Genomic DNA, 24816 nt, shown 5'->3' on the forward strand with positions numbered 1-24816 from the left:
AGAATATGAAAGTTTGAAGTGTTTCCAAAAAAAAAAAAAACATTTTGTTTTACGATATATTAAGACTGACCACTCATTAACATCCTTGAAGGGAAAATTGGTCTTTAAAACTTTTGCAAATGGTGCGGTTAAAATAATTTTTCTCCAAAATTTATAAAAATGTGCATTATATTTTGATGACTGTGGCCCGTCTACCTTAATATACAGCTAATAAGGGAAACAGTATGAATATTATGTTGTAGCGATTCATACAAAACGGCACAAAATATAAGTAGTGTTGCTAAGAGCAAACGCTTCGTTTTTCAAATGGTAAGATTGTAAGAAACTACAGATACAAAAGAACAACTGGAATAAAGACATAAACAAGTAGACATTGATACAAAAAAAAGGAAACGTTCTATAGCAAAATTCTATGAATCTAAAAAGTCCATGACTTCCCCGTATCGGTCCGCAATGGAGCATTTGGATAGAGCAGGGCAAATGACTAGATGGTCAGCATCCAGGATCCGTCTCAGATCACAAAGGCTGCAGAAAAGGTTTGAAATAATTCGAAAACGATATGCAGGTGTTTTGGGAGACAGTCATGGCCAGTAACGAGTCTAAACTCAACCACCGTTCTATGTCTGGTTCATTTTGTAACTGATGAAATGTTATATTTCCATGAATTTTGATTTGTTCTCAGAGCGATGTTCTTTTTTAAACACCTCTGAAGTAAACGCTCATTATGTCCTATAAATTGTCGAAACTCTTCATAGCACATTTATTTTTGCACAACAATATAAATATAAAAATTGGTATGCTGATAGAGAAATAGACATTTTTCGAAATGTTTGGTATGAAAACCATCTAATCTTCGGTAAGAGAAAGTTATACAATTCGAAAAATCAAAGTAGTAAATAAGCTTTTAGCATCGCAAGGCTCCATTTGGTTTCAATTTCGAAACACGTCAATGAAATTTTCATTGCAAATTTATGCCTCATCTTGGTGATAAAAAACAGAGTTTGTATTGAATTACTAGCAAAACAAATAAAAGAATGTATTGTAGCTCGAAATCTTTCTTTATGTAATAAAGGGTTCAAATTTATCTAATTGAGACTACATTTCCATTTAAAACGCTTTCACTCACCAAATATTCTGCTTTAGCTGTCTATTATATAATTATTTTTATACTGGATTTCTTTTAGCGCTGGTGTCCCCCCGACCTACTCCTCTAACGAAAAAAAAAAAGTTTTAAGCAAACACGGAAATCGCGCATTGCCTCACTTTTATTTTCGTGATAAAATAAAGTCAAGTATAAATTACTAAAGTTTTTCGTGTAAAATTTGCCTTATAACCCCCCCCCCTCCTCTTCCTCTATACCTGTGATATTGGTTTCTATTTCCGTTATAATTTGACGAATTGAGCATTATTTAAGATATAAAACATAAATTTCAGAGTAAAGTTTTTAAAAACACTTTATCCACTTTGGATGTCAACGCATCGATGATATCACCGAGCATTGAATCGTTCCCAAATGTGTATCTTTTAAGGGTACACTATTCGGCATTTATTGGAATAAATTAAATCCTAGAGCCTTCAATGTTAACACAATGAAAATTCACAATCTTAAAATTTATATTTGCAAGCAGAATCGTCAAGCAAATTTTGATTAACAAATACATTTTTGCCGCAAGACAAAGTACGAGATAGCACGTTTGCGACATCAGAGAACACGGGTTAAAGTTACAGATTGACGTCGAACTGCATCGGATTGCAATATCGTTTGTAAAACATTCAAAAACGTTTTCCGATATTTTTCATTTTTTGACTATTTTGTGTTTGAAAAATATTTCGGCAAAAATATTGCTCAGTAATCGTTTTAATCAATGAATAATTTGTTTTAAACATTGAATTAGAGAAAAAATTTAAATTTAAAAAGAAAAAAGGGGAAACAAAATATATTACGACGTAGTTCTATGTTTTGGAACCTTATCCGTCATAATTCGAGATTCAAAACGTCGAACTACGCAGGAAGAGCGTCGAACTATGTTTATGTGCTACTAGGGTGACCTTATATTTACGCAATTTCCTCTTTTTTCATTGTTTTCTTTTAGGACTCAAAGATAGAGACTTATTTAAAGATGTGGCGTTTCATGGAAAGCCGTCCAGCCGTTTTCGTGGGTTCATACGAAGAAGGAGTGCGAAGGGTTCTGGAAGGAAATTACGCTTTTCTGATGGAGTCCACCATGCTTGACTATATGGTGCAAAGAGACTGCAATCTCACGCAAGTTGGAGGACTTCTTGATTCCAAAGGATATGGAATAGCTACTCCTATGGGTAAGTTAGCATGGCAAATTCATTTATTTATGCTTTTTGTGTACGTAATAATTCTCTATATACAAACTGAACGTAACCCCTTCAGTCAGAATTATGAGATACTTAACCAAAAATGTTTATATTCGGCACACAGTGTACTATGGGTGCAGTGTAGTATGTTATAAATAAAATTTCCAGTTTATAAGTGACAAGTTAAAACATTTATGATACGTCCAATATTCCGGACTTATATGTTTGAAATTAATATTTCAAATAAAAAAACGATGAAATATCAAAGACACTTTATTGTAAAATTATCTCCAAACAATTAAAAAGCATAATGTAGGTAGGCATTTGAAATGATTATGAAAAAATTTAACTTTTTTTTTAAATCAGAAAAAAAACATCCCTTTTGCGACGAGAATCCATGGTTTGAAAAATGAGCCACTCTCTATCTCCCAATCACTTTTTGTTGTTGTCAATCCCAAAACAAAAATTTATTTCACAGATAATAATAAGCAGAATGCGAAGAATGAACCACACAAAAATCAACTAATTTAATCAATTATTAAATGACCCGGCTTTGCACCGTGTATCTCGAAAATAAAAGTTATGTCTAGTAACGCATGTTCAACAATTAGGAGATCAATTAGAGAAAAAAAGATACTATAACATTTCCCGTCAAAATAATCATTCTTAAAGAAAGAAAACGTCAAATCAAAAATTCCCGAATTAATTAAATGCAACCCTATATAAATACAACTAAAATCCTTGATTATGTTCTGCAGGCAGTACAGAAAAAAAAAGAAAGAAAGAAAGGAGATAAATTGCCAAATAATAATCATAAGGAGAAACTTTTACCTCAGAACAGAAACAAAATTTTATTTAGTCACAGTCGAGTAAAAAAAGTGGTAACCTTCTTAATGGTTTTATTCACGCGAGTTTAAAATGAGATCGCGCAAACGATCATTTTCCGATATGAAAATGCCGTCCGATTAGGATTAAAAATGCTTATAACTGTTCTTTTGGTGATTTTCCAGATTTTTTTTTAAATTCGAAGTAAGTGAATGTACTCCAGGGGTATTTTTCGCGAGCTTTCGAATGGGATTTGAATCAAGAAAATCAGATAATTATTTCGGGAAGAAAGTGCCATTTAATGCCGTTTTTGGGCACTTAAATTAAAATTTGAACGAATCGGTCTTTTTTTGGCGTTCGACCCCCCCCCCCCTACGCTCCTTTTCGGGTGCCCATGTACCTACCTGCCAAATTTGATCGAGAGACGATCTAAACTGCATTTGTATCGGGAACATACACACACACGTATGCGTATACACACATTTATTTGTACACATATCGTGCATATTGTATGTACACATATCTGTTTTATTTATATAAATTATCAGCAGTTCATGTCCGGTATAACCGGACGCCAGGTCTGAAGGGGTGAACTTAAAATACATCTAAATATTTCAAAGCGTTAAATGAAACAAAAATATTTTCTAGTAAGAAAGATATTAGAAAAATGATATTAGATATTCTTGAGTTTGTGAATAATTCGTGTCAATATCGGAATCGGTTCATGCCGGTGCAATAAGTGCTACCATCAGAGGCACGTAACAACAAACGAAAATTCTTCCGAAAGTTCTGGGCATCAACAATAGAGCTGTAGTGTGGTCCTGCTTGCTTGATGCTTGGCCATGACAAACTCATATATGATTAGTTTATCCCCAATTTCGCCGATACTTCAAATTTCCTCCCCCCTTTCATATATCAAAATGCATGATTAACTCTGAAAAGCAAAAGGGGGGGGGATGAAATTTTGGCAAAACTGGGGAGGCACAGTATGATTAGGTTGAAAGAGGAACTATTTTTAGACAGACACAACGTCAAAAACCGTTATCGCAACACAAACCGATTTATCTCTCCCCTTTTTATCCGACTGCGCGCGCGCGACGCAAGGGAGGGTAATGTGTTTATTAGTCTATGTATGTATGTCCGTTTCTATGTGGCGTTCTAGGGGCTAAACACCTTGGTCAATTTTGGTAATTCTTACGTCAATCGATTCGTCTTAACCTTGGGAGTGTTACTAAACACATGACAGTAATCAAAATTCACCATATCAACAACCAGTTGACAAAATATGGCAGTTCGGGATCGGCGCACGTTTGGTGTTGCACACTGTATCGCTTGCTATCTGAGTGCGACAAATGCAGGTAGTTTTCGCTGCCTGATTTTTTTTTTTTTTTACTAAGTCTACTAATTGGGATCTCAGTGGCCAAGTGGTCTAAGCGATTGCTTCTCCCACTTGAGGCGGTGGGTTAAGACACCCTCGCTCCGGATGTACTTTCCCCTCTTTCTGATGTGAATTCTTTAATGTGTTCTTTATTTGTATTCTGTACTGTAATAAAAAGTATATTATACGTAACGAAGGCAAGACACTCAGATTGTAGTCCTCATCAAAATAAACCCGTGCAATAAGCACCAAAAGAAAGAAAGTCTATTAATTCGATTTTCATCTTTAACATGTTGCATTTGTTTTTGACTTTGATTCAAGGGATTGAGTTTAGCGACGTGTACTTTCTCGATAGGCTTTTTTAGTTTTGTTAGAAAGATTTGACTGACGGGGGGAGAGGGGGACGTTTCCGATTTCGCGTCATTATGAGTTATACAGGCTGTTTATATAGTTGTGCTGTGGTTGACTTAAGTTCGTGCATTTTTGCCGAAGGTCAAGCACATGTAGATTTAAGCGGAGTTAGGTCCCTAGAGGAACTAATTATCAGTAGTTTAGACCACCGCAAGTTACTTAATAGACCTCACGATACAAACAAACTCTTTCAATGAAATGACAAGATTGCGAAATTTACCGTATCATAATCATAATAACTAAGTCAATGAAAATGAACTAAAAAGTGTCAAATCAAAAATTATTAAATAAAAACAAAAAACCCAACTGCGTAAAAACCAAAAAATCTAAAAAGAGAAATGTATAAGCCCAGTTGTTTAGAATGTTATTAAGTACTACTGAATAACTACACCGTTGAAATAGTTTTATAACAGTACACAGATAAGACAAATCATAAATTCAAAAGCAGAATAGAAGGATAAACTGTCGGGGCTCATTTAAATTTTACTGGTTTCATTGAATCAGAAAGGAATGGGCCTCGACTGTTGATCCGTCTATTCTGCTTTTGAATTTATGATTTGTCTTATCGGTGTACGGTTATAAAACTATTTCAACGGTGTAGTTATTCAGTAGTACTTAATAACATTCTAAACTACTAGGCTTATACATTTTTCTTTTTAGATTTTTTGGTTTTTACGCAGTCGGGTTTTTTGTTCTTATTTAATAATTTTTTTATTGTTAATTATAATGGTTTAAGCCGTACCAGATCGAATGTCAACTTATCAGAGCTAGACTATGTTAGTTTTACGGTTATTTTCTTGCATTACACCTGTTAACACAAGCAATTCTGTTACAAAGTATCATTTCATTAATTTTCTAGAAACATTCATTTAGCACGAAATGATAAACTGTTTCACACTTTTCCGCTTAGTTCTAAATTTACATCAAACTAATTATTATTTGTTAAGAAGTAAAAATCTTTGAAACAAATGTTAATTTAATGCGGAATATTTTTTAGAATTAACAATTTATTGCGAACTCAAATAACATTGCTGAATTATACTGTATAAAATGCAAAGAATCACCCAAGCCCATGATTTCGAAATTTTCTAGCGGGAGGCAAAGAGCAAAGTACACGTAATTTGTAAAAAGAAAAAACATATGCAAAGACTAGGAGAGAAGAAAAAGCCTTTTCGTAACCCCCCCCCCCTCAAGTCAAAATTCTAAAAGTAAAGTTGCAACTTAGTGAATAAGTATAATAACTCTTGCCATTAATTCCAAAACAACCTTGAAATAGCTATATGCATTGTTTTCTCGGGAGTTCGTGCTTTATTTACGTTGGTTTTTCACTTCACATACACATTCAACTTTACCTGGATGGAACTTTCAGCAAAATTAATACATATGACTTTAAAATAAACTGCAAGCAATGTCTACTCTCTATCTTATTGAACTTAAAATATGTGCAGTTTCAAGTAAAAAAGAGCCATTCGTGATTATAAATCGAGTAAGGGAATTTTTTTGTTAAACTTTAAACAAACAACGTGGATTTGTAAACCTCTATTTAGCAAGTGAAAAAAGGTAAATCTTTTAATTGAACTTTGCATTAAAATTAAAGAATATTTTAACATTAATTTAAAACATAGTTTAAGTTTTCTTCAGAAATAGCTAACTTAAATGCACTGCACTATTTTTGTAAACATTATTTATTACTCCTTTATATTGCCTCTGTGGCAAGCTGAAATATTTTTTATAATCGAGCTGACACATAGCAGACAGTTTCTGTCGTTTTGATTGTAAAATAATATTTTGATTGAACTTTTATAAAGCCATAATAATGAAGGTAATCAGTTGTAAAATTCAAATGGAAACAAAAAGTTTTACAACGCTGTAAAGTATGACCAAGTAGTACACAATAAACAATTAGCAATAATGTATTTAACTCACCTTAAAGTTCAAGAGCTTGCGATTTTGCATTCTACGCATTGAAGTTTCCTTCCCGATTCTTCAAATCAAACGAATGAAGGTATTTCGGCACTTTGACAATCAAAGCTTTCATCGAACGACACGGACGTGTCCATGTTGAACTAAGAAGAATCTCACACGGCTAAAGCCTCACGTTGATTGGCTGCTTACAGGAGTTATGTGAAAAATGGGAAAATTAGTTGAAGTTGAGCTAATTTTCTTCGTATTCTGGACGTAACTTGATTAGTTAAAATAATGACGGAAAATTGTTGAAGTAAGCGGATGTAGTTTGTTAGTAGTGTAAACTATTATAACTGATTGACTTAAATTTAAAGGCCTCTATGGCTCTGCGGTCTTTGTCCGGAGGTCGTGGTTTCGATTCTAGCCGGTTTACTGGGTGTTATTTTCTTCTTTTGTGCTGTAAATCTTCCCTGTGTATGTCCGGAGGCGAGGTAGGTGAAGCTGTGTAGTTTCTGTCCAAATAAATAACTAATTCAATAAATTCCGTATCAGTATTTCGTCCAGTTTAAGGAAAGCAACAGAACAGGCATTTGTTTTATAATACGAGTAGGCACGCGTCCTGGAAAATACATCCCTGGATTTCTTCTGTCTCAGAAACTATCGAGTACCGAATAGAGCAACGAAGGACTGCGAGACCATTGTCTAGTCTTCCTTCATCTCTATTTTGCCGATTAGGTTTGTTTTACACAAGGGCGCCCTGAATTGAAATGTTTTAGAATGGGAAAGCTCTCAATTTGCTGAGTGAAGTTCCTAACTTTACGGAGAGATAAAATATGAGCATGCACACATACCATACTTCCGTTTTGTCTAATGGGAAGGGATACCAGGAATCATTGGAAAAATAATAAGTAGACATATTTTTTCAAAACAATTTGCAATGTTTCAATATCTCTTAATTTTTCTAATCGTCAGCAAATTTTTGCTGATTAAGGGAAATCGATGTGATAATCAGGGCTATTGGGTTCGTTTTACAAAATATATAGAGTTGACTGAGAGGATTGTTTTAATGAGACTCTTTCTAATGTGAATGCCCCTCATTTCCGTGGGAGATAACTTTCAGCAAGTAACGTGTCATAGTAATCTTGCACTTCTACTTTCTTTCTTTCTTTCACACACACAGATTGAGGTTTCTGCTATTCCACTAGGGAAGCTTATACCTCAATTAATCCACAATGTTTCCAGGATTTTGTTTTTCCAAGACAGCACAAAGACAACACAATAGATGGTGGTGCCATCTATGGACAGTTCGAGAGACAAATTAGAACCAGGCCAGGAGCCGAATAACTTCCTAGTCTGGCACCCCCAGAGGTATCGTTTCACTTGGAGGACATTGTGACCACGAGCATATTTAACGTCGCCCAGTCACCATTAATGACGACGGTGGGTCTTCGACCAGTGCGGATCGAACCCGAGGCCCTCCGGTCCCGAGTCCAATGCCTTACCGATCAGGCTACCACGGCGCTCACTTCTACTTTATTCGGAGAAAAAACATGACGTTAGGTTATTCCGATTTCAAGCCGATGCTATTTATCACTTTACGATTTAAAGAAAAACTGAAACACTGCAGGGGAAAAGATGCAAAGGAGTTACAATACATTTCAGTGGATTTCACATAAATTATCAGGATTCGGGTACTTGTTGAAATCGCACTATCGCTAAAATATAGTGAAACAGTTGTTTCATGGATCTTCATCTAGAGTGGTCAGAAGTACAAGATTCGACAACTGCCTGCGTGCAGTAAAGGAAGCCGCGGGTTCGATTTCCACCTTTACCCTGTGAATTATTGGGTTCCATTTTCTTACAAATATAATTCTGGCTTGTGCGATCTGGGCCAGATAATACTCACTGCCGACCGCTGTCAAATGTAATAATTGCATTAAAAAAAAAGTCGTTTATAGCAAGAAAATGGTGCAGAAACACAACATACGTAAGGGAATAGCCATGCATACAGCTGTGCAAATGATCGTTGAGCTACTTCAAAAGATATAGTATAATAGCTGCATCGCCCGGCTTTGCACGGTGCACCTCGAAAATAAAAGTTATTACGCGTGTTCAACAATCGACTTGAAAAAAAAAAAAAAAAAAAAAAAAAAAACTGAAAATTTGCGGCAGATTGCGGAAAAATAACCAAAAAGGAAACATTTTAAATCCCACGATTACAGGAAAACCTCAAAACAAAAGCCATAATTTTATTTCTTCATATTCGATTAAAAAAATTACATAAACACATCTTTCTTCTCAATGATTTTTTTCACGCTAAAAATTTTAACAAAAGCATTGCTGCGGAAAGTTGAGATGAAGCACTGAATAGTAATTTGAATGGGAAAACTTTTGAAAAATAGGGATTTTGTGTCGAAATCTAAGTATCCTAATTAATAGTTTTTAATTGATATCTCCGCTAATTATTATCGGAGGATTATGTTAAACAGCCGAACATAAGACGGGAAAATTACAAATCTATCGATACCTCGTTCAATGGTCAGTTTACTGGCGTTCCGGAGAAGTAACTCGGACAAAGATAGATAGATACGTAGATTGATACATAGATAGATAAATAGATAGATAGATAGATAGATAGGTAGATAGGTTCATAAACTCAGTTTTTAATTATGTAAGATTATTTGTTTTATCCGCTTGTTTACTATTTTATTACCAGATTCAGTATTAACAGTGGTTTTTTACTTCCTACCACTAAGATTTTACTGATTAATTATTATACTGAAAGCTCAGTTATGGTTGAGCTTGTACCCATGAGAATACAACATGATAAGAGTTAATACATTTAACATAATGTACGTAGGCAGGTAACATATCTAGGAAAAATAGTTTATTACGTTATTTTCCTAGTAAAAGTATCCAAATGAAAAAATATTCAAAAATAACTTAATACAACAATGACTTCATTCATAATAGCCGAAAGCAACCAAACCTGTAAAAAGTTAGTCAACAATGCGTTTGTCAATGATACGCTATCACCAATGATATTTTGTGACACATAATAGGATTTCAAAGTCTAAGACTTGATGTCATTTTAAAGAAAGATTTCTAGTGAAAGTAAAAGGTTGACCAGAAAAGCGCTTGCCTACTAAGTGTTGAAACCAATATACTTCCCTTACGATCAACTCAGTTTCATCAGCTTTTTGGCATTTCATGGATTGTGATTGTTGTTTCTCTAACTGGAGTTAACTATGACAAAGGCAGATCGGTAACATAATGAAGAGTGGCTCTGATTAGTTGAGCTACGATTTTGACAATGCTTACCACCATTTAGAGTAATAAGGAATGGCAATTGGCGCTACGTTAAGTTAGGCGATTTTCTTTATAGTTTCGCAAAAATATTCCAACTCAAATTCACCACAATAACATGTTTCCTTTTCACTGAATTCCCCAAAGCCAGGTAAACATTGTTAAGGTCATAGTTCAAATAACCAGAGCCGCACTATATAGCAATTTGATTATATCAATGTCATAAATTGTAAACAAATTGCACAACTGCTCTCCTACTATTATCACAGGTTCTCCATGGAGGGACAAGATATCATTAGCCATCCTCGACTTACAGGAGAAAGGTGTCATCCAAATGCTCTACAACAAGTGGTGGAAAAGCCCTGGAATCGCTTGTTATCGGGACGAGAAGAATAAAGACGGCAAAGCCAATGCACTAGGTGCAGACAATATCGGAGGGGTGTTCGTTGTGCTACTCGTCGGCCTGGCTGTAGCCGTCCTCACAGCCGTCGGAGAGTTCTGTTGGCATTCCAAGAAGAGCGCCCAGACGGCTAGGGTAGGTACGCACCAAATGCTACACACATTATTCTAAAATTTAACACATTCTATCTCTCCTTTTTTTCATAGTTGCTTAAAGACAAGCTTAATACTTGATATTAACCGAAGAATTGTTATGATATAAACGTATGAAAATCTGCGGGTATCAATCAATCACAATATTAAGAACAGTATTAACACCCTTGCGCATTTAAGTAACCATAAGAAACAATGAATAGAAATAGTGCAAGAAGTTGCAAACACGTTGCTCTGGGTTTCAAGGTAGCAGAAAGTTGAGCTTTTGGATATAATTTCATCCGATAAAAACCATCAATCCGATAAATATTTCATCGGATAACTTTACATCGAACAATTTACTTTTCTATATTGAAAACATCAATCCTTGAAAACCTGAAACGTACCTGCAACTTCTTGCAGTATTTGTGCATTAATTATGTTGTTTGTTATGGTGTTACTCACAATATTTTAAAATATATCTGATTTTTTTCCTTTATTTTCTTTGAAAATAATCACTTTTAAACAGCTTTGACGTAATCATTTTAAAATTTAATCTATAACGATATTTCCACACTAACACTTAAAACAAGCGTTTCCCTACTGTAGTGCAAATGTTATATCAGCAAACTTGAATAAAAACAATTCAAAGACCTTGATTACAAGATTTCTTGAAACAAACTAAGTATCACTGGCAAAATCCTTGTTATGCATTTCAAAAACACCTTTTAGTATAAAATATCCCCAAAAAAAAAACATACAATAGAACATATTTTCAGTTGATTTGCTGAAGCGAATGACGAATAAGATTTATGCTCGAGGCTTATTAATTTCTGTGATTTCTGTTGAAATCCCGAAAGCCAAAGTAGTTAAAAGAAAAGAAAATGTCTGATAAGTCAACTAAATCACCTTTCGACTGTATAGCAATAAAAAGTAAACTGAAAAATGCTTATATCAAATGAATGATCCTTAAACTTCGTTACTAATGTGAACGCATCAAAAACAATTTCTCAAATTCATCTGTACACCTAATTCTTGTTTATGTAGCTTTTACACATTTAAATCTCAAGACGCTGTGATAACGTTACATTTTACAAGGGACTATGCTTTCAATAAAAACGCAAATTATTTCCCCTTTAATGGATTACATACACTGTTTTACTCTGTTAAAAAATATCTGCGAAGCAAACAGATGCCGAAGATTCAATGTTCCGTTATCAGAAACGAATCTCTCGTCTTAGAAGAGCCCTTAATGAATATTTAATGCCCATGCGTCCTTTTGGCAACTGTTTCAAAAGAAGATATTTGCTCTTCCGCTCCCTCTAATGGGATTTTCTCATCTCCTTCCAATTGTTCTGCGACACATGTAACATAATCTGCGACTCTTGATCTTTTCTTGCTTTTTTCTGCAATCGGCCTTCCACCTAATCTGTTCTTAAAAACTTTTATTTGCTGTTTGAAGTCCTCTTATTATTTTAAGACCTTTTTTTTCAGTTTAATGCTTTTTGGTTGCCAAATGCTATATTGAAAAGATATAGAAACTTATTTTAAAATTTATTATCATAGATTTATTTTTATATCAAACACGTTAGCATCATTTTTTTTCTTTCAAGGAATAAAACTATGTAGCACAAATTTTTAAAAATGCAAAACTTAAAGATATATTTTAATGCTATGTTTTACTTCTATCATGTCTAATAATCACAGATATTAGTAATTTTCTCTTTTTGAAAAGAGAGGTAAATTATACTTCTACATCCTATTTAGTTAAAAAAAACGAAAAACATTATTTAATAGAATGTACTTGGGAGATGTAGATGAGTACGTAGAAGAGTGGAGAACTTATTCTAAACCGATTAATCATTATTAAATGTTCGTTTACATTTTAACTACTAAGCAATAATCGATTTTTTGCTGATATTAAAATGCTTCATTCTTAAATGAATAAGTAAAAAGAAATAAGGAGCTTAAGAAGATAGAAATGAGAATTGTGTAATAACAACTAATTAGTTAAAAATATAAGAAATAATTTTATTGTGTAAAGAAAGAATTGATTATAGAAGCTGCTCATTAAAACAATAAGCAGCTTCAATAATCATTCAATTAAAAAAAAGAGTTATTGCGTACTAAATTACCTGGATTATTTTGCTGCATTCTGCTTGTTTAAATGGTGCAGCTAAACTTAATTATTGTTTAACCACATGTGTAAATGCAAGGCAAGAAAAAGATTTGAAATTGTTGAGTAATTAAAATTGGTACTGAGTGAATAAACTGTGAGCAGAGAGCACATTTTTGTATTGAATAACTTTCTGGTTTTTATATAGTGCATAAAAGCCCTTATAAAATGACGTGAAAAATATGTAAATGTACTTAATTAAGGACAACACGTCGACTTAAACCGCGACTGAAATTTTTAAATAATTTCTTGAAGATTCTCAAACTAAATGAGAAACAAAAATGGAGATATTTCCCGTACAAAGGATGTTTAATATAAAATGTTGAAACTTGAAAAATGTGTGTTCTCCCAATATGAACATTTTAGGTTTTACTGTTAGAGTCACATTTTGAGATTTTTCAATTTGTGCTAGTAAGTACTAGAATCGGACCTTGCATTATTTGACTTCAGCCCCTTTTAATTTTCAGAAGTTCAACGACGGCTACTCCCACGGTTATCTTCAGGTAAATAACGAGCCGCTTCTTTTGAAATTTAGTAGCAAGATTTTCTTCATTTATGCGAATATATTTATATTTTTCTCGATTATTTTTTACTTAATCTTCTTAGAAAAACCTATCTTGCACAGTATACAAGTCTATGCACACGTCCACCAAAAAATAGAGAAATAGTGTTAGTTGCTGATTCCTTTCTGACTGCAATCTATTCAAAGAGGTTGGTGCAACAAAAGAATCTTTCTCGTTTGCTGTTAAAAACGGGTATTAGCTATAGCAATGTTAGTAAGAGAGACACTGCACCATAAGCAGAAGGTCACAAAAGAAAGCATTCTGCAGATGGCATTGTAAGAATTGCAAGTAACGAAACCTAAAGCAAATTTCTACCTAAAGTTACACGCAGGGCTGTGGAGTTGGAATCAGAGTCGGGCAGATTTTGTGGTAAAGGAGTGGGATTAGAGAGTCGAAGGTTGTAACTTTCAAGAGTCGGAGTCTGTCATTTTCGTTCAAGTTTGCAACTCGGACTTAAAGTTTCTAAAATTCCCGAAGTTGAAGTCGGTCATTTTCCCTCCAACTCCATGAGCGGAATTTCGTTAAAATACTTTAAAATTAATCGATATGAAGGCACACCTACTTCTCACCATGTGCATTTGCCTACATTCACTAAAACCAAGGAATTTTACTTCGTTTCACAATTTAAAAAAGAATACATGTTTTTTTTCCTGTCTTTTTCATAATTAATAACAACTATTGGTTGAGAGATTTTGCCAATTTTAACAACTAACATGAACCTTCTCGAGTAAATAGTTCAAATGTTACTTGATTGCTCCAGACTGGATGTTTAATATCCTAAGACATTAAAGCACTGATCATTAACATAGCTTCTGAATGCAGGTTTCTAACTTTTCTAAATGACACAAATTGCATAGACTTCGTTGCTCTGCAAGCAGCATGTTGCATGTCAAAATAATTTTAGCAATATTTACTTCTCCATGTGCAATTGTTTTCGCATGCATTAGCAATTATATCCATTCAGCTTAAGCATCATGAAAGCTGCTCACTAGCACTTTTTACTATAACTTTTTCATTGGGCTTGTGAACGATGAACCTTTTTAGTTATATAATAATTACTTTGTACTTTGTAATTGTTTAGTTTCATATTAATAACTTTATCTAATGCGATACCATCTTCGCAAAGATTCAAGCTTGATCAAAAGCTAAAATTATTTTATACAAACCTCATATACAGGGAGTTAGACTTAACCATTTCAGAACTTTGAAAAGGGGTTGGGTGAAATTCAGTGACTCAGGATCACGTTAAAAATGCAGTGTCGGAAATTCTCTTCTGCTGCAGTAGATGGCGTTGCACTCGGAATTCTGTGTGCCAATAACGTGAAACATTCATTGAAGTTGGTGGTCGAAACCTTAAACACAATGCTTCACCCATGTTAGTTCTGTTCATGTATATTGATTGTTAAATCGATTGTTAAGTCATGTGACGACTTCATATTTTTCACGTTTCTGCGTGCACCACAACGTCAAGAGAGCGTTTCCAACCTTGCATTGCTGTAGTCATAGGAGTTCGTCTTACCCCTTAAAGAATTTCTGAAACGGTTAACTAAAACACCCTGTATTGCCTGCATACATTGTATTATTTTCAATAGATTAAAATAGGCTTTTAAAACGTATGTCTGGTGCTTTTTAGAAAATAATGGAACAAAGTTCTTTACTTATTTAACTTAATTTCAGAGCAGCATTACATGAAAAATCAAGTTGAAAATGAGTGAATAAAACTGGTTTACAGAACATGATAAACAACTACCGTTTGGGCTTTTAGAATCGTTAAAAAGCACTTCTGTTTTAGCAAGGAAATACAAAAGGAAGATCGTTAGGCCTTTATTTTCTCAGCTGTTACTAGTTGATGTTGTAGATGATATGGGCGAAAAATTATAAGTGCTTTAGATCAAGTATGAAGTAACGTTGTGAGACGTTAAAATGGAGAAATGTAACTTAATGAGACATATATATGTGCATGGTATGGCTTCTACAGTAATATTTAGTCAAATTCTGTACTAACTTTTACACATACTATGTCAAAATGACTCACTGCATCACATCGACTAACTAAGATATCCAATTTCTAATAAATTTGCTTTTTCTTCTCTCTTTTCAATTTAGAGAGTTTTTATTGATATGAACATTTAACACTAATCCGGTTTGATACATTCATTCGGTGATGACCACACTCATTAGATACGACTACAATTTGTAACATTTTTTTAGGAACGATTAATTTTCTTTTAGTTCTTGAATTTATATAGCAGTACTGTCTACATTCATAAATATAAATGCATTACAGGAACTGATGGAAACACTGTAGACAAGTATTTTGCTATGGAAATGTAGAATTTTCGTTGTACGTGAAAATCCAAACGATGTTTATGTTACAATATAAAACAAACGGTTTCCAGAAAATCTGAAAATGTTTCAATACATGCCTAGTATCAAACTTATTAAGAACAAGGATCCGATACTTCACGTTCGCCTAAGTGCAATTTTTAAATATACGTTTACTTTTCAGAGTTTGGATGGATCCCAAATTTTTCGAAAAAAAAATTGAAGTACAAACTTTCCATCCCTTTCTTGTGCGTTAGTCAAACCTTGTTTAAACATTTTTTGTTGAAAAATTAATATAAAATTGCAGCAAAGAATGGCCGTAACTCCATATGGCAGTTTTTGACTCGGTTATTCTTAAAACTTTCTCGGGTTTTAAAGTGACCGTCATTTGCTGTAAAAAAAAAAAAAAAAGCGTTATTGCGTTGTAAAGACATTTTTAACGTTTCTAAAATTTAAACAATAACTGACTGATGAGTTTTGCTTCGCAAGTAAGAAAATTAGCAACGTTTGAAAATTAGCCAGTTTGCATTCAGTTTGTTCTACGTAAATATTTATGTCTTTAAAGAAAGTCTCCTACTATATTTCGTTCAGCATTCTTAAATAATATATTTACGCAATGCCAATCGTTCTCTAGAATCTAGTTTCCATTTAAGATGCAATTTATAGCAATATTTATTTTATTAAAGTCACATTTTTAACAAATTAATAAAATGTGAAGCAATGTAATGTTCCCAAAATAGTTTTTAAAATTCACAAATATTTCAATCGCACCATTTGACTCGAATCTGAATCAGGTACTGATTCAAATGAACTGGATCATAGATGATCCTATTCGGACATATTCTGGAGTAATCCAGAAAGTAAGTTTCTTATAGCCCATAAAAAGGAGCAAACATATGTACCTGGAATGGTTAACAATGATAGATGGTAAAAATCCATAGAAAATCTTCTACACAAGTCTAGCTGTAAGGATTCATCTGCGACGAGCTCGTTCCATTGCGTAGGCAACCGTTCATGATACTGGATTACAAACATGTATCCCACGGTAAGACAATAAACAGAATTCCAGTGGTTCAGGAAGAGAAGTAGCTAAAATATCGTCGCATCTTTCCAATAAATTTTTTGCGCATTCTTGTTTCTTTGTTTCATAGACTGTGGGAAACTTACTTTCTGGCTTGTGTGATTTTTTCAATATGAAAATGTGAATATCAGTAAGGGTTTCAAGATTACTTTGTTTCTATCTAACCATTTAGTGCATATTCTTTTTATTCCCTTTCCTTCTTGTTTTCCCTTCCCTTCTTTTGCAGCAATCCCTGTGTGCCGAAATGGCGGAGGAGCTCCGGTTTGCCGTGAAGTGTCGTGCCTCCCGCCAGCGTCCAGCACTCCGCCGTCAATGTTCCAAGTGCATGCCGGGCAACACCTACGTGCCAGCTGCCATGGAAGTGCCACAAGAGAATGGCATCCTCCAGATGATGGAGATGAGGAAAACGCCCATGCACTACGACTGTGGAGATTCTTAGCCGATTATCCGCCAGAAAACATCAACAACAATGACAGTCCCGTGAACTTAGCTCATGAGGCGCACATGCATTGAAGCATTATTTTTGCAGTCAAGAAATTTCTCGCTGAACCAGTTCCGTCTTGGTTTGAATTGAAGACATTAATTTGTCATAAAAAACGTCCATGCACTAAAAGATATCACTACTGTTCAACTACTAAAGCAGTTTAGTGTTGTTCGGAGTTTTCAGATGAAATGAATCAGTTGTGCTATTGGAACCTATCCATTGCAAAACTTACTTTTGCTGTTGAAACTTATCTACTGAAGTGATTATCTGAGCAGAGGTCCATCCTAAGAGCAGTTCAACGTTTTTTCAAAGGTTTCTCATCCGTAGAAACAATTCTATTTTCCGAATAATTGTATATTCTTTGGAGTAAAACATATTCGGCAAGGAAAAGCATTGTGGAAATACATCTTGAGAGGCTAGTTTTTCAACATAAAAACGTGACTACATTCAAGTGATAGATAATCAATGAATTTTATCTTTAAAATATCGTATTTGTAAAGTGTGCAAATGTTTAGAAAGAAAAGCATATTTCTGTGTTCAGCGTAAATAAACAGCTTGATTATTATAATTTAATTTAATAGTCAAAATATATGTAATCATTTTATATCTTTACAAGCAGTAAATTTTAAAACGACACTTTTAGTAGAAGGTAAAGTTTCGGCAATTTTAAAATAATGTGACTCTCGTATACAATACATTTTTAAAGTAAACCTCATCATTTTCAACCTCTTCCTCTCATACCTGAAAAAGTAATGTCAAATATTAAACAGGTAATTCATATCTGTTTTCAAAAAATTTGTGATTCATTAACGCAATATGGATATAGAGAGTTCATCCATCATTAACAAACGATCGTTGCTAATTTGACCACAAACTGTAAAGCTCTTTGAGCAATCATTGCTGAAAATACTTTAGTTTCAATTTTAGATTTTTTTTTTTTTTTGCTTCATAGCCACTTTATCTAATTTTATGATTACTTGAAATATGGTTCAGGTTGGCATCTGGACAAACTCTTGATTTTCCCAAAAATAGTTTAAAGAGAAAAAGATTCTCATTGTTTTTAATCTTTGGTTACTATTGGGAAAAGAAGAATTCTGAAAATGCAGATGAGTGCATCGCGTCTTCTACTGTGGCACGTAATACCAATCTACTGGAACCACGCTTCGCCTACGTTTGTATCGTACAGTTCAACCAATAAAAATCGGTTTTTATCGGTCTTAAGCGCTTACTGTTGACGGTGAAGGCCCCAATAACGTAGTTTTCAAAAACTGTGGAGGACAACAAAGCAGCTGGCAAAATAAATGCATCAGACAATAACTGTTTGGATTCATCGCCACCTGTTAATCTTTTTGTTAGTTTGCGTCGTCCCATTTACGGCTGGAAAGAATTACAGTATTTGAAATAAAACGAGCCTACTCGAGTAATGTCTGAACATACAAAAACTCGTTTTAAAGATCAAGTTTTATCATTTGGACATTCTACTCAATAGCGCAACTTGACATGATGATTTGGCACCCATATCTATATAATTATCAACATATTATACAAACGCAACCAAAACAACTTGGCCGCCACAAAGAGTCAACAGTTACCCGTGCCAATTGAAAGACCCTATGAGTATTGATATGGTACTCTGGTTTATGGTCTATTTTTCTGCTATTGGAAAACATTTAACCAAAATACAAAGCCGCAGGAAACTGTTTCAGAGTTTCATTTTACTTTTAAATCCGAAACATCTGTCAGTCGTACCATTGGTCTATGTCCAGACACCATCCAAATGAACACTGCTACACTAAACATTTTACGTTGCAATTCGAAACATAAAAAATCTCAATTTTGGGGTCATATTTTCTTGAGGCTAAAATCGTTTATTAATGATAGAACTCTGAACTCTTAATATAACTACTCCAAAACATTAGTATGCATATTATTTTTCCTTAGGTTCTGTTTAAAAATAACCAATAATATAAAAGATGAATCAATTGTTTGAAACTCTAAATATCGTTTGTTCATTTTCTCGCACCAGACCATAGTGTGTTTAAGAGGAGTTGAATGAGTTACTTTCCCAAGAAGTCTAGTGGTTTTGCAAAGAATAATAACTGAAACTACAACTCCATTTATCAAAACTTAGCAAACAAGATTATTTTTCGTTTCGATGACCTCTTTCAAATTCTATTTGAAAGTTGATACTAGTTTTGCGAATTCAATGAACAATGATGTAGCTTGAATAATTAAAGTCATCTAATTGTACGAGCTTTCTACGAGACCAAATAAAACACTATCCGTCTTGAACCAGAGCTTGAACTTACGTAAGTATGCGAACTTTTACGTACTTGAAAGAATCTTCATATTAAACGACGAGAAACATTCAAGAAAAGTACTATTTAAAACAATGAACATTATTTCAAACATGGTGCAGTTTTTCAAAACAAGTTTGTGCACTTAAGCAACTTTTCATGATGTTTCTGAAATATAGTCGTCCAGATACTGAACATCAGAGTGGATATCATTTACAATATGGTGCAAGGGTCTATAAAAAGTTTTAAATGTCTAAATACAGTCTGGCTCTGATAATATGATTTCCATAGTAGTTTGAGTTAACGATTCCTTTATTAAAATAGAGGTAAAAAAAGCTGATTTACTTAGTCAATTACGGTTATTGGCGTTGTATCAGTAGAAAATGTATCTTCTTTTAACCCACGCTTAAGTGAACTTGTTAAAGATAAATAGCCTTGTTATCAGAGCCATGCTATACTCAGTTGTTTGTTACGTGCTAGAATCTTTGTTATGCTTGAATGTTTCTAGATTTAGATTTATACGATAAGACTTAGATTAACATGTCATTTAATATTTTATATATAATTTATAAAAAAAAATAGCAGGATATAAAAATACCTCTGGTTATTGCTTTTTTTAAGGCATTCAACTTTCAGCAGACTAGTTATTTTGCTTTCATTTAACCTTCTTGTACAGTTTAGATTCTGAAAATGCAGACAAAATATGGCTTATTAACGGATATTTCCTATATATTTTTGAAAACTTTTAAAGTTCATAATTAGAATCAAAACAACCTATTTTAAGCATGCTATCTATTATTTATTTTTATAATTTGAAAAGTCGTAAATCGTAATTAAGTGGTAACAAACTATTGTCGTCTATTTTTTTTTGAACAAAAACTGGAGAACAAATAACATATATGAGGCAGCGAGAAGCAAAAGGATGTAAGTAGATGGTTTAATGTTTTGAGTAAAACGCATTTAAAGTTCAGATCCTAAGCAATCTTTCATATATTTTGTTTATCTAAATCATGCTGTTTTAGCAGCACCTACCAGGACTACAAGTACTATCTCTTGCCCCTTTACAAAGAACAGCTTCCTCTTTCGTTTGTACTGGTTATCTCCAAAATTTTAAATTGAGCACTTACATCCATTTAATTCTCGCTGCCTCCTACATCATTTTTTTTTAATGTTACGGAAAATGCACAGATGAAAAAAGTACACACCTATTATTACAAATAAATGCGCATACATTTTTTAATGATGATTCTTTTGCACTGAAATATGAGCAAAGAAGGAATTAAAATGAATAAGAAATATGGTTTTATATGCTCATAGTTTTATGATCATAAAAAAAAGGAATCTATTTTCAAAACGATAATTTGGATTCGATTTCCTACTCAACGTAAAGTAGTGCCTAAGTAAACTAGATGTCAGTGCAAATGAAGGAATGTGTATTTAAATGAAAAAAAAAACGGTAAAACAGAAACTGATAAGTTTAGTGAACACAATTGCGTGTGTTCTATAAATACAATACAGTATGTTAAATTTTCTTTCAACAGATTACACATTAGTGCTGCAATAAACTAATGAAAAGGTTGCTAGAGATAAAAAAATCAGGCAATTATCTTTAATTTTTCAGAAACTGAACAGAAACACTAGTGTTATTAAAGATAATCGAACATGATATACGTAAACTATTATGTTACTGTTGCACATTTAAAAGGTTAAATGTTTTATTTTGAAAAAAAAATGAAACGGAAAATATAACTTTGAATGAAGTACAAACTTATGAAACATTAAATCCCTTAATTAGTTCCTCCGTTGATTATAAGTTTTAAAAGAACATATCAGTCAAGCTTAAATTATATTTGCGACGTGATGAAAAAACTAGTATGTTGTGGCCATCACGAAACTTTCTTCTATATTTTTCTTTTTTTTTTCTGATCCCTCCCCATGCTTGACGAGGAAGCAATATTCCCAACAAAAACGAAATTACACATGCAAAAACTTGACGACCATCCCAATGTCTGAATTATTGCAAAAGCAAAGCAAAGAGCGAAAATTGAAAGTTATTTTAAAAACCTTGCTTGAATTAATTACAAATATTTTATTTGTTAACAAACATAAGATGGCAACAGTTAAAAATTTTAAATCATTGAGATAATATTTCCGATCATTTCCATACAATTAAAATCACGAGAAATACGCAGAGGACAAACTATTACGATTTATCTTTCTTATTGTTGCATTAATAAAACTATTTTTATTCGCTAAAAAATAATGATAATAAAAATAAATCAGCACCTCTTGGCGCGATTGGCGCCAAAATTGAACCAAAGCCTGTTTATATATGGATTTACATATATTCCAAATTTCAACCAGAACGTAGCATTACTTCTTGAGATAGGGCACTCACAATGGAAAAAAAGAACAGGCGATTGCGCTACCCCCTTTTTAGCTGTTAACACCAAAATAAAATCAGCTCTTATACCCACTAAGGGCTACTTGCCGATAAATTTTTCTTTCATTCCGTTCATTATTTCTTGAGATACAGCAGCCACAATTGACGACAAAAAACGTTCTATAGCTCAACCCCCGTTTGAGTTATTGACACCAAAATTGAATCAGCACCTGTTCCTGTTAATGGCAACATATGGACCAAATTTTGTTTGATTCCGCCAGTTACTTCCTGAGGAATAGCAATCACGCGTAACTCAAAAAACGCCCCATTGCTCCACCCCCCTTGGAGCAATTCGCGCCAAAAACCAATGGGCACAAGTTCACATAGGGGCACATATGTGTACCAAGTTTCGTTCGATTTCATGCGGTAGTTTTTGCTGTAGAGCGGCCACAAAAAACTGGTCACACACAGGCGTGACACACATACACACACACATACACACAGACAGACAGACATTTTCCAAAAATAGTCGAAATGGACTCAGCACACCTCAAAACGTTCGAATCCGTCAAAATTCGAAATTCGAAAATTTGCACGAATCCAATACTTTCTTCTATATATTAGATATAGAAGAAAGTAAAAAATGTATAATTTACTGCAACGGTATGTAGATAAATTCATACGTAGTTATTTAACGTTAAGTAAGCTACTTTTTTCGGCCTCAATTAAGTTTTAGAAATAATTTCATACTTTTAATTGCTCATGTAATTGATCTAAAATATTTTTTCAAGTAATAAGTTTTTATGTATGATGCAAATTTATTTCCTAAAAGCAAATAATTTTCTCAAAGAGTTTATTGAAAACAATTTGATTTGAACTCTTAATCACAGCTCCAATTTTTAATTCAAAAATTTTCAAAACATTTTACGAGTAGTTTTCTTATGCCTGCCGTTTGTTTAGTTTTACGGTACATAGTAACTTCGTTGTTTCGCCTTTAACTTCTTGTGGAAATCGATAACTCGTTTGATAAATTCCTAGATACATTTTTCAAACTACGGGCAATAGTATGTCTGGAAATTAAACGATTAAACATAAACTTAGCATTAGTTTTGCATAGAATGTTCGCAGACTTTACATTTCTGAAAATATAAAAAATATTAACATTTATGTCTTTTTTTCCTTTTTGTTAAAGATCCTTAAATTATTCTTTGGCAATTTGAGTTTCTTTTGCTTAAATTGCTGCAATGTATAAGTTCCAACGGGACTTTTAACTGACTGAATACATTACTTAATGAGTTTATTTATTTTTTGTTCTTGGGATTTTGGATTGTTATAAAAAATATCTCCAAGAAAACTACTTGAAAATTTCAACTGCATTACTTTCTTTTGGATTTTTTCAACAATACTACTTTAAGAAAGTACTTGTATTTTTGCGATTAGTAAAAATATGCGTAGCACATTAAAGAACTACATTTGGCATTAATGCATTGTGTTCTGAAAATGATAGTAAAATCTTTTAAAGAAAATTATTCCATAGGAAAAGTTTTATTTAGAGTTGATGCGGTAAGATGTAAAAAGTTGTAAGAGACAAAATAGTCTGAGTAAAATACGAGAAAAATTCAATTCATATAATAAAGGAGCCTTAATAAATAAATAAATATATATATATATATATATATATATATATATATATATATATATATATATGTGTGTGTGTGTGTGTGTGTGTGTGTGTGTGTGTGTTTACATCTGGCTCGGTACGGCGCATGTTACAGATAAGTTAGGTTAATAGGACTTACCATAAAACAAATAGGACAGTTCTCATATCATTTGGGCGAGTTATCTTTGAATTTTCAATTTTATCACAAACAATCCTTTGTTTCTAAATGGCCAAACTGCTTTTTTCACCGCTGAATGGAATGTGAGTTAAATAACATTAGTGTTTTTTGTGCAAAATAAAGTTAGATACATAATTGGTTCTCGATTAAATAATGCTTTTATTAATTCAATTATCAACAAAGCAATGGAACGTCCTTTATTTCATTACTGGAAACCCTCTAATTCAATTTTTGTTGGTGAAATACTTTCCCGTAAGTGATTTGGCATTATCTAGATTTGGCATAACATACCTTTTTTTCTAAATTTAATCTCCTAAGCTTATCTTTTTTCTTCAAAGTTGCTACTTGTTATTTACTCCCGAACTCTGCTTAAATAAAGGAAATTATGACTTGGGGAAAAAAACCCACTTTTAATCGAAAGTTATTTCTGTGGAGAAAAAAAAAATCGTTAAGACAAACCTTCATTTCGAGTAATGAATGCAGTAACTTAAACATTAAGGTATCGGAGTGTGTTGGAAGACATTAAAAAAAATAATAAATTGAACCTTTTGAATTTTTTTTAACTTCATATGTTTCAAAAATATGTAAAAAAATGAAAACATTCTTTCAAAATGTTTTTTTTATGAATTAATTTGAAGAAAAATAGCGAAAACACTTGTAATATGCTAACAGCTACGCCCAAATCAAGTTTTAATCATACATAAATCTATTTATGAATACATTTTTACAATATTTATATGTATTTTCTATTTAAAAAAATTCTTGTTTTTCAAAATAATCCTTAAATATACCTGAAAAAAGTTCCTACACTAGTACTTTAAAAAAAGAAATGTTTAAAATAATGCACTTAAAAATATTACCTAATCCTAAGACTCAGCTTAGTTTTCAAAGAAAACAGCAAGCATATTACAGAAAATTATCTCAGAAAATTTGAAAACTTGAACTACTTTTTGAGATATTGTTACAGAAGACAGCTTTTTAAAAAAAT

General features: G+C 33.0%; 1 protein-coding gene across 1 annotated transcript in view; it reads left to right on the forward strand.

The window, feature by feature from the left end:
• The window catches only part of LOC129222629 (glutamate receptor ionotropic, kainate 1-like), a 116879-nt gene that overhangs the window by 60682 nt on the left and 31381 nt on the right, over positions 1–24816 (forward strand). Inside the window, 4 exon segments of the mRNA XM_054857195.1 lie at positions 2094–2316; positions 10420–10685; positions 17053–17251; positions 18417–18481. Coding sequence (XP_054713170.1) covers positions 2094–2316; positions 10420–10685; positions 17053–17251; positions 18417–18481 — 753 coding nt within the window.

This window comes from Uloborus diversus, chromosome 1 (genome assembly GCF_026930045.1).
Source record: "Uloborus diversus isolate 005 chromosome 1, Udiv.v.3.1, whole genome shotgun sequence".
Classification (NCBI taxonomy): domain Eukaryota; kingdom Metazoa; phylum Arthropoda; class Arachnida; order Araneae; family Uloboridae; genus Uloborus; species Uloborus diversus.